Below are 11,921 nucleotides of genomic sequence, written 5' to 3'. Positions count from 1 at the left end.
CAGTTGAAAATGCAGAAATCACCGGTCTTCTGTGTCCTTCGCGCTGGGAGTTGGAGACAGGAGCTGTTCCTATTCGGCCATCTTGCTCCGCCCCTACTCTTCCTTTTTGTACAGTACATCTTATGGAGAATAACAATCTTTTTTATTTTTTTTATTTAAGGGATTTTTTTAATTTTTTTATTTTATTTTATTTTATTTTATTTATTTAAGGGTTGCAGTTCTCATGCTGCTAATAAAGACATTCCCAAGACTGGGTAATTTATAAAGAAAAGAGGTTTAATTGACTCACAGTTCCACAGGGCTGGGGAGGCCTCAGGAAACTTAAAATCATGGCAGAAGGGGAAGCAAACATGCTCTTCTTCACAGCAGCATCAAGGAGAAGTACTGAGCAAAAGGGGGAAACCATGGCCCCTTGTAAAACCATCAGATCTGATAAGAACTCTCCCACTATCATGAGAACAGCATAAGTGTAACTGCCCCCATGACTAAACCACCTCCCACCAGGTCCCTCCTGCTACATGTGGGGATTATGGGAGCTATAATTCAAAATGAGATTTGGGTAGGGACACAGCCAAACCATATCAGGGGTATATTTTCTTCTCTCTTAAATATGACAGCCTATGTGTATTTCTCTGTGATTCTGCTTAAAGTTATTTTATATAATGAGTTTTAATAGATTAATAAAATAAATAACTGTAAGCTTCTGGAAGGAGGAAATGTCCTTTTATATCTTTATATTGCCTTCATGCTTTCTATCAGAATTTCATTCAGTTACAAGTAATAGAGATCTGAAAAATAGTGGCTTAAACATACAAGGTTTTATGGTGACATGTAAACTAGGTACTAATTTAGCCTGTCCATGTTATGGTGATAGTGACTCCATAAATCATCCCTTACCAAGTTTTCTCTAGCTCTTTGCTTCACCATCTCTAACGAATGCCCTGTCTTCCAAGATGGCTGCTGGAGCTCCAGGCTTCACTTCTACATTCTAGCCAGCAGAGCAGAGGAAAGGAGAAAAGCATATTGTTCCATTTTAAAAAGGAGACTTTTGAAATTCTTACATTACCCTATTTGCCCAGACCTTTATTACATGGCTATACTCAGCTGTAAGGAAGGCTGGAGAATGTAGTCTTTTAGCCAGCTGGTAATGTGCATGGCTAAAGATTGAAGTCTATTACCAAGGAAGAGATCAATTATTATTTGATGATAGTGCTGATAAGGTATCAGATTATTGGCCAAACAACTTCTTGTGGAGGAGCTTTAAAGAGATTAAAGTTTAAGAGAGTCAATGTCCAGAAAGGCTAAGGTGATAGAAGACGATTCAAAACAATTTACTCAGGGAAGAGTATTTGCAGGATTCAGAGGCCACTCCATGGCCCTTTTTTTACATTTAAAATAGTATTTGTTAAATTTTCTTATGATTCTGGAAGTGGACTTCTTAATTTTGGAAAATTTGGGAAAATAAAATAAATGTCTCCTACTTCCTGAACTTAGAGATAACCCTAAATAACATTTTGGTGTGCTTTACCTCCATCTCTTTTTCATGCATAAGAATTTATTAATTTTTAAGAATTGAAATGAGATCATTCTTGCTGTCTGTAGTGGTGTTTTAAACTGTGCTGTAAATAAATAAACAATACAATGAAAAGTCTTCCTGTCACCTTTCTCCCTTGCTTGGTGTGCCACCCCATAATCGTTGCTGCTGATAGTTACTATGTTTCACACCAGAGTTTGTTTTTGTGTATTTCAGCAAATATAAACTTCCATATTCCCGCTGCCACTTTTTACACAGATTCTAGCCCATCATACACAGTGTTCCTCACCTTGCTTTTTTCATTCACACACTATTCTGTGCCTTGTTTCTGCCACACAAACACAGAGCTTTCCTCTTCTCTTTCATGGCATTTCTCCCTGTGGATGCACCCCATTTCTTAAACAGCTCCCTACTGATGGCGCTTGGGTGGTTTCTAATCTTGGTACTACAAACAATAAACAGCTTTTTTGGATCTCATTTGCATACATGAGCATATGCAAAGAATAAATGACTAGGAGTATGATTGCTATGTCAAATGCATCTGTGATATTAATAGGTGTTATCAACTTGCTCTCTGCATTGATTGTAACAATTAACCCTCCCACCAGCAATGTATTAGAGGGCCTGTGACCCCATGGCCTCATCAAAAGAGTGTATTTTCAAACTTTTGGAGTTTTGATAGTCTGACTTAAAAAAGAAAAATCCATCTTGGCATAGCTTTAGTTGCAATTTCTTTATGAGCAAGGTGGATCCATAGTTTTCAAAATATTCCTGTCTGACCAGTGTTTCTGTTCATTGCCTTGCCCTTCGTGATCATTTAACTATGAGATCTCTGGACAAACAATGCTCTGTTTGACTAATAAACATAAAAGAGTTGGTATCCCCAAGTGAGAAGATGCTAGTTTTCCCTGCATCTTATCCCTGGGAAAGATGCCAGCTCTATTCCTGCTGAATGGTTATGATTTTGATGGTTTATACCTTGCTTTATTTCTAAGCTATTTTAAATAAGAAAATTGGAATGGGAAAATTAGAGTAAAAAAAAGTGACTGGAAGAAAAGCAATATGAAGCCAGGAATGAGGTCAGTACACTAAATATTCTAGACAGTTGCTACAGACAAGTCACATATTTGGCCAAAGAGAGAAAGAGTTTAATACATGATATGCCTCAACTGTGCCCTGTTAGAAACTGGCTTTACTGAAGCTATAATAGATCAGAGAGCGCAATGAGAGAAGATATTCCTTCCTCCTTTGCCCTTCATGCCCCAGACTTCGTGCCGTATCTGACTGGAGGATTGGGAGGAAGGTGGTGCACCAAGTAGGAAAAGAAAACAGGAAGAACTTGGTAACAAGAACTAAGACAAGAGGTGGAGAAAAACAGCTCAGAAAGTGCCGGGTCAATAAGGCAGCTGGCTCCCAATATAACCTAAACGTGGATGGGTTATTCAGGTCACAGAAAAGGAAGGCATTTAGCAGCACTTATCAAACTGTAGAAGTTGTTGCAAACTAACATCTCCCCAATTCTATTGAAATTCTTATGATACCATGTAGTCTGCTTTCTGACCTTTGCCAGATTCCTTTATGTCATCTTAGCTTCTTTTCCTGGCCAAGTCATTCTTGGGAGTTGAGCTCTGTGGAAGGAAGAGGGATTGCTTTAAGCTTGGTTATTGACAGCACATTGTAAGTAACATTGGAGTTCCTAGCAGAAGAGAGCATAATTCTAAGAATATTCAGGAAAAACTGGAGACCATCTTCATGTCTGTATCAAATGACAGTAGTTTGTTTCTCAGTATTCTTCACGCATAAAATTGTCACTTTAAATAGAAAAATTAGTCATAGTATGATTGTAGCTCTGATAAGATATATTTGCTTGTAGAAGGGAGCGTGAGAAGCAGAAAAGCATGCTAAAGCATTGGGTGAAAGTTTATTTTAAAACCCAATGTTGTCATATTGTCTTTTCTCTGACACACACACACACACACACACACACACACACATCATAGCCATTGCTCAGTATCAAAATAAACTTGCTTTGCTTTCTTCATTGCAGATAAAGCTGTACTCTCTCCAGACAAACCAAACAATCCCTTTACTCACAGTATTTTGTCTTTCCAGGCATCTTATAAACCATTGTTGAAGCAAGTTGTGGAGGAAATATTTCATCCCGAGAGGCCAGATTCCATTGATATTGAACACATGTCTTCAGGCCTCACTGATCTCCTTAAAACTGGATTTAGCATGTTCATGAAGGTAAAGTAACCATGAAGATGTAATCCTGAATGTAGAAATGTTCTCTTTGCTGGGCGCTGGCACCCTGTTAACCCTAGCCAGCACCACACAGATAACATTTGGTATTTTGGCTCTTCTAAAATCAAGGGCAATCTTTATCTTTTGATTACAAGCAGCCTGACCTGCTAGCCTCATACAGCTTCTTCTGACCTGAGCACTGTGGTCTTTTCTGGTCAGCACGTGTGGTCTAAGGTGGAGGACACAAGCTCTCTGGGACAGCACTATTGAAACTCTCCTCCTTGCAGTCTATGTTTTCACTTAAAATGAATCCACATAGCACACACCGGTCTTAGTGACAGCCCTTTGCTCTTAATTCTAGAACCGATTATATAGGATGCTGAGCAGCTCTGCTCAGTCCTGTGGCTAGCATCACATCAAAACCCACGTGGAAATGACTTGTGGACAAGTGCTAGAATTTATCTGGCTCGTATCTGGGGTGGGTCAAAATGACTGACCAGCCCTTGAAGTGGGGATGAAAGGAAGAAAAAGTACACAAATGTGATCTATTTTTAACCTACTGTAGAGTTTCTAAATCTAAAAAGATTTCAATAAGATTACAGGCTGACCTCTCAGTCCATGCCAGGATTTCACTTGTAATAACTCTTGGAAGTAACAGAATGTTTTGCCAGCATCAAAGCATCTTTGAAATCATGAATTAATCTACCTAAGAGATCTGGCCTTTCAGAGTTCAATAAATGCCTATTCCAGGAAAACTGTTCCACTCCAAAAGCCAGAGGACAGATGCCAGACAATCAGACTCTAAAGCAAGCAGTAAACCTGCTAGAGCGGACCTGCAGGTCTCCTTCCTGCTGTTCCCAATTTTCAGCAACTTCTGTTGCAGTGCCTGATTGGTGCATTTTCCTTCTATATTTTTTAATAAAGCAGTGCAGTCAGCTTCTTCAAAGTGTTTAGGGACTTCTGAGTTGGTATAAGCAGGCCCAGAGTTGGTCAGTGTCTCCCTATCCTGAGTAGCCCTTCATGGTGGCTAGTTGGTATAGAAACTCCCAGAGTAGACACAGTTTCCAACCTTTTCCACTTGAGCATTCTCTTCCTTCATTCACAGGCATGGCTTTACCCTGAAGAGAGACTAAAATAACAAGTCTGGACTTTCAGAGCCTCGTTAGTAAGGTCTGAGGATGGCCCAATTCCCATGTGTCCTCTCCCAGACAGGCTGCTGTGTCTGTGGTACAGTCAGACCCTGTAGAGGGGGGTCTGACCAAGGGTACAAATGAAGGCTCCACCCCACCTGCACTCAGAGAGTTGCAGTGTAGGTGACAGGAGGCCCTAACTCTGCTCTTTGTTCACAGATGTTCCACAAAAATAACTGTTTATTAGCCAAAGGGATCTTTGATCAAATATGTTCCAGAAACATTGGCTTAAACAACAAATTTGGTTGTTTCTTTGTAGTCCAACATCACAGTGCCTTTAATACACTAATGGACTTTACAATCCTTCCTGAGGAGAATATAGACTATATTATAGAACATAGTTGTGTTGTGTAAGGAATATCCGCCTGCATTTTCTGTCACTGTTTCATGAAACAAGAGTGTCACTTGTTGTTCTTGTTGTTGTTGATCATGTTTATTTTGGAGTTTATTTTTTAATGACCCTTTCAAACACTGCAGAGTGTTTTCTACATCGCTTCATGCTCCCCTGTCCTCAAGCAGGCTCTACCTCGGAAGATGTTTAGAACCGTCCTGGGCCAGCACTGGGCTGTTGTGTTTCTCTCCATTTCAAACCCCCAGTGTTAGGGCTCATGACGAAATGCTCTGCCAGCTTAAGACTGATCTCAGAGGGAGGTTTCCAAGTAATGGATTTAAGAAAAAGGAATTTGTGTTCCCCCAGTTCCCCCAGCAGCTGTCAGGATTCATTCCCCAGCCTTTAGCTGTGAGGCCCCAGCTCTCAGTTGCCAGGGCATCTCATCTGTCTATAGGGGGTGGGGAGAGTCCTGGTGGGCCGGCAACAAAGCCCTCTCCACTCCAGCCCCCAAAGGAGAGTCATTTTGTTTGTTTTCTAAATGGGCCTTCTCCGTGGCTGAACCCTCCTACCACTCCACATGGTACAGCAAAGAGTTACCTCTGGCGTATGTGTTGGGGTTTGGACAAAATTGGAATGAACTTAAAGAGGAACACCCAGTAGGGCTTTGAGACACTGACTGTAATTTCTGAAAGAGCTACTTCTTTGAAATAGAAGTGAAGCCATAAAGAGAAGATGTCTACCACTCTGCTTTAAGGCCCTCCAGAAGAGGAGGATGCAAGATGCAGATGGAGTCTAACATGGTTATAACCGTTTCCCAGCCTCCTTCGTGTTGTTTTCCATCACCTCTTACTATCCAAAGTTATACAGAGAACCTGTGATCAGTGTGTACCATGGTTCAGCCAAGCTCTTACCATTCATTCTCATATTGATCCTCACGACAGCCTTAGAATGTAGGTCCTATCATTATCCCTGTTTACCAGTGAGGAAACTGAGGCCCAGAAATGTTACGCAGTAGATGTGAACCTCCAGGACGCTGAGATGAGGTCTTACTCTCCTCTGTTCTCAGGCATTTTCCTAAGAGCACACAGGAAATAGTGACACCAGAATTTGTCCCAAGGTCACTCGTATTCCAAAGCCTAGCTCATAACCACATTTCTTGGCTCCAGGAGGCTGCCAGGCATTTTCTTGGAAGTTAAGTATTCATATGGTCATATGTCATTCATTCTGGTTTCCTTTGTGGTTACTCATTAGCACGACCGCTCTCCCTTTTCAGCATCTATCCAGCTCATGAATAAAATCTATGCCTGGGCTGGTCATCGAGATAGCCAGTGTGAATGAGCTCCCTCAAGGGTCATCTGCTGCTACCTCATCTGCATCTCTGGGACTTGGCCCTGGGACTCATTGGCAGCACTCCCCAGGAGAATAAATGTGTGCATTGGAGTTGAGTTGCCTCTACACATTGCATCTTCATTGTGTATTAGCTACCAACAGTTATTGCTCATTTCTTTCTTGTCACTTGCTGCCCTGCTCTGTTCTTCTGGAATCTGCTCCCTCCTCCCCTTTTCACTCAAGACCCACCAGTGCTGAGCCAGAAAGACACAAAAAGGCAAAGTCTGCTGAATAAAGTTATCAATGTGGAATCCTTCCCGTAGAAATGGGAGAATTCTAGAGCTTGAAAGGCTCTAGCTGAGCTGCTTATCCATCCCTTCCCTATCTCTGAACTCAAAGATGGTTTCGTGATGGTGCTGACACAGGGACACCCAGAAACAGGGTCTATAGATTGTGCGGGGATGAGAGCAGATGGAGAGGCTGGTGAGAGATGCGCTGGGTAACAGAGCCAGCAGTTACTCCCGTGGGGTGTAGAGCGTGTTCCCTCACAGCAGGTGATGGAAGGAACACAGGAGAGCATTGTCCAGGCCCCACGTGGCTTCTTCAGGGCTCTACACATTTTGTTCTTACTTTTATAGCTGCAGTCATATACTGTTTTGTATCTATACATATTAGGTACCTTTCTCCAGACTGTTTTTCTTCAGACTAGTGTTTTTCTAACTGCACAACTTGATTCACTGCACATTAGTGGATTAAGATATCAGTTCAATTGTTTTGAACAGAATGTTTTACTGAAAAAGAATAGAACAGACTAGATCAGAGTTCACTGCATCTAGCAAGATAAAATAACACAACCCAGTCGCACATAGATACACATGCATGATTTAGATGTTTTCTTATCAAAAGAATGTGAACGCTATCACTGTGAGAATCAGAAAGCTGATTCTTTTCTGCATCCTCAGCGGTCTTATTCTTTTCTGCATCCTCAGCGATCGGCACCTGTATAGGCCTTACAAACAGCAGAGTCTCACCAAAAGTTGGGAGGGGTGGTCAGGGTGGACCTGTTTTAGTCCTTATTCAGAAAGCAGCACAGCTCCAAGGCACTGGTTCCTCTTTCCAACTACTGCCCTTAAGCCAAAAGCTTCTATCTCAGTTTCACAGGGGTTGCAAAGTAGCAGCCCCAATCACTCAACTCCAGTGACCCTCAAAGGAGGCCCTGACCCTCCTTTCCAGCAGCTACTAAGAAAGGCAAAGCTGGTCATTGCTTCATCTGTAGGTAACCCCAAAGAAGCAGCAGCCCACTCGCTCTTGCCTTGCCCACCCTGCGTTGATGTGCACGAGGGGAAGGAAGCCTGCCTCCACCTCTGTCAAAGAAATCTGATGCTCTCTTCTCCTTTCCACACTGACAGTGTGCAAATCTGTTTCTTTCAACTTCTTTGTTTCTCTAGAGAACAGAACAGAACAGAAGTAAACGGGTGTATTTTGTAGACTGAGAAATTCAAGGAATTAAGAGGAGAAATGTCCTCACAGAGTGGTCACATAGGAGAATGAGTGACACCAAGGGAGATTTGAGGCTCTTTCCTATTTAATATCTTTATTTTTTAAGTTAGATTTTATAAATGATAGACAGCTGTCTCTTTCATGAATTTCTTCCTCATACCATCTACTATAAGCTATGCTAATAGCAACCACTTCATTCTACTGTGTTTGTTTACAACAGCCAACAGAGAGTAGTGGTAACACATCTGGAGTCACACTATCTGGGTTAGAACCCAGGCTCCACCATTTACTAGCTATGTGACCTTGGGCACATCTCTTAACCTCTTTGTGCCTAAGTTTCATCATCTATAGATCAGGGATGATAATAGCATCTACTTTTGGGGGCTATTATGAGAATTAAATCAATGAATGCATATAAAGCACTCAGAACAATGTCTGGCTCGTAGTAAGTACTACATAAATATTTGCTATTATTATTTTTATGGGTTTGTATCCCATAAAATCCCACAGCCACACTGTGATGTCTGAAAAGAGCCACCTTGAATACCCTTGTATGCCTGTACATAGCCAGTGCTCAAGTATTTGGGGCACAAACCCTAATTGTTGGGTGAACAAGTGAATTAAATAGAATAGAATAGATATGCTGCCCCCCCAAAAGGTCACAAACATTTCATATTTCACTACTGATTTGCTTTTGTCAGAAAGACATGGAATGCTGAGTGCTCTTCTTTTGCTGTGCCTGTGGGAAGCCATGTTCATAAGGCAGTAATGTGTTTTTCCAGACTCCTCTTTTTCTTTTCCACTGTAAGTAACTTGTTGAGCTCCTCAGTCTTGGGAGACATCGACTGTCCTTCTTGGGGCAAACTGTAGGGAGCCAGTGAAAATCTGGACACATGCCATTACAAGCTGTTTCACAGGAATGGAGGCCAGCAGGGCTAGACCCTGACCAACACAGAGGCAGAAGCCCCAAGCAACTCAGGCCCACAACTCTCCCAGGAGTACTTCAGCAGTGCAGTCTTCACGTATGGGAACTGAGCAAGAGCTCTGCTCTGCAAAGGTTTGCTGCTGCTCCTTGGGCAACCTCAGCACTGCAGGGAAATGGAGACCTCCATTCCAGGTAATTGGAAATGGCTCACAGAACTCAACCTTATTTATGTACATTTTTGCAGGCAGCGAAAGTTAAGAAAAATACCTGTGTGTCTAAGATTATCTGCATCAAGCAAATCCTCTATGATAGGAAAGTCAGGATAGCTGGATTTTGCCTTTACTAGAGTCAGAATTTCATCTGCGTCCTATTGCAACTTGTTGAACTTACTTTCTTTGCAGTGTTTAGCATGCATTCCTGTTGAAATCAGATTGTCCAGAGAAGTCTTTCATCTCCACCTGTTCTGGTTATCTATTGCTACATACCAAGTCATCCCAAATCATTGATTTAAAATAGTACTGATCATTCACTTTACTCATGAATCTACACTCTGGGTAGAGCTCAGTAGGGAAGGATTCACCTGCAAGATGGCTCATTCATATAGTCAGAAAGTAGACGCCGAGTGGCAGCTGGCAGCGAGGGGCCTCAGTTTCTCTCCATGTGGGCCTTTTCATGTGGCCAAGATTTCTCACAGCATGGCAGCTGCATTCCAAGGGCAGCCATCCTAGGAGAGAGCCAGGATTCAGAAGTATTGTATTTTATAACCTAGCCTCAAATGCCACATAACATCACTTCCACAGCACTGTACTCTATTTGTCAAGGCCATCACAAATGCCCACCCAGGTTCAAGAGGAGGGGACACGCACTTTTCCTCTTGAAAATGGATCAAGAGCATGAGGAGCAGAAAATATTGTCATGGGCACTTTTGGAAAATACAATCTGTACTCTACCTAAATATGTTTGGCTGTCAAGCTGAGCAAGGCAGTGTTTGGCTAATCCTAGGAGTTTTCCCTCCAATCTAGAGGTTGGAAAAGTCACTCATGCTTCTAAGCTGATTTCAAAATAAGTGAGCCCAGAAAGGCTTTGTCAATGAAAGGCCTGTTTGCTATTCTTCCATGTGTTTTTTAACAATATAATATTTTTAAAACTACTTCCTGATAAGAAACTGAGCTGGGGAACTTTCCTCTCCCAAGTTTGCTCCATCAAGTCCCATAAAGTAAGCCAGATGAGCTGGGGAGAAGAGCAAGTATACCCACTAGATCATTTTTCCAGCAGTTCTGAGAAGTGTTTGAAGTAACTTGATGTACTTCTCAACCAGAGGATAGACTTGCGGTTAGCCACACAGAGCTGTCAGCTTCAAAGGGCAGTGTGTGAAGCCCACTAGGGGGTGGTTCTAGCAAACTAGGGAGAAATAGCTTTGGCAGAACCTGACATTCTTAAAACAGCCTTTTCTCCAAAATCCTTGTGCATGGAATACCTTGAGCTCCTTAGAGGAAAGCTTGATAATGATCTAATAAATAAATCAAAACATACCTTACCCCTCTCCCTACAACATTAATTTAATTTAAAACTAGCATGTCTAATAGGCAGCACTTTTAAAGTGCATTTCTGGAATTTGTGGTTTGGATCTCAATCTCCTGAAAATAATTTATTTTCTATCTACTCCATATGTTTGGACCTCAGCTTGTTTTGACTAAAGGACATGATTTGTCAAGATGTTTTCTCTGCTAAAATTGACATGAGGAGGGTGGGTTTTATCTAATGAAACTGCATGAGGCCCTTTTACCTCCTTTTAAGTGTGCTTTTTAAGATGTTCTTTTTTTGTTCTTTCATTTCTTATGTGGCCATGCTTAATTGGAAAAAATTTTTTAAATTATGAAAAAGACTCACAGAAAGCCCAGTGCTTACCTCTGGGTCCCTTATCTGAGTGGATATGAGTCTCCCATTGCCTTAAGTGGCAACAAAAAGAGGACCACAAGGAGAACTAGAGCAACTGCTCAGGTAGGCTTTGAAAAGCTGCTGGTGTTGAGGGGTAAGAGTTATAACTCTTTCCATTGGAAGTAAGATGCCAACAAATCGTAATAATTGAACTAAAGGAAAGTTTATTATGAGGCCCATGGGATATCCTGGGGAACCCAAGGGCAGCAATGCAAGAGGCCTCAGGAAGGATTGAGACTAAGAACTGGAAAGCCATCAGGAAACCAGACAGTTCTATGAGACCCATTCTGCCCTGAATGAGAACAGTGCCCTGCATTTTGTAGATTCTCAATAAATAGTATAAATGGATGGTTGAGTAGAGTAGCTATGCCACAGCTTTGACTGAACCTCATCTATCTTCAAGCTTTTGAGGTTAAGCTTCAATTCCCAGGGAAGGGTCTCTAGTTGGCCCACCCTGGGTCAGGGGGCCATTCCAGAACCAATCAACTGTGACTGAAGGACAGGGTCACACTGTGACTGCAGGGATGCTAGGACCCTTTCGTATGACCATGTGGACAGGGGAGGTTGTTGGCTTGTGGATTGGACAGATACCTGCAGAGGAATATATAACAGGGGTAAAGGATGCTTTGGAATGCAGAACAAAAATCATGGGCTGTCAGTAAAGATTGATGTCAGGTCCTTGGATGGTGAGAGCTGAACATGCCTTGGAGGTCATGTAATCCAGTTACACATTGTTCGTATAAGAAAAACAAGACAGGGTGCAGTAGTGCTCCTGTAATTCCAGCTGTTGGGGAGGCTGAGGCAGGAGGATCGCTTGAGCGCAGAAGTTCGAGAGTAGCTTGGGCAACATAGCAAGACCCTGAAAAAAGAAAGAGAAAAAAGAAAGACAGGAAGGAAGGAAGGAAGGAAGGAAGGAAGGAAGGAAGGAAG

The 11,921-nt window shown here is 42.1% G+C and overlaps 1 protein-coding gene across 2 annotated transcripts in view; it reads left to right on the top strand.

Moving 5' to 3' along the window:
- Positions 1-11,921, top strand: part of SCFD2 (sec1 family domain containing 2) — a 517,708-nt gene that overhangs the window by 485,491 nt on the left and 20,296 nt on the right. The window contains exon 7 of one of the 2 annotated variants that reach the window (XM_011958750.1): positions 3,647-3,781. The exons of the other annotated variant lie outside the window; for it this stretch is intronic. Coding sequence (XP_011814140.1) covers positions 3,647-3,781 — 135 coding nt within the window. The remainder of the gene's footprint in view (positions 1-3,646; positions 3,782-11,921) is intronic. 2 annotated transcript variants of the gene reach the window in all.

The sequence above is a fragment of the Colobus angolensis genome, unplaced genomic scaffold (assembly GCF_000951035.1).
Source record: "Colobus angolensis palliatus isolate OR3802 unplaced genomic scaffold, Cang.pa_1.0 Scaffold473, whole genome shotgun sequence".
Taxonomy (NCBI): Eukaryota; Metazoa; Chordata; class Mammalia; order Primates; family Cercopithecidae; genus Colobus; species Colobus angolensis.
Note: the sequence above shows the minus strand (reverse complement) of the source record. Positions and strands in the feature narration are given on the sequence as shown.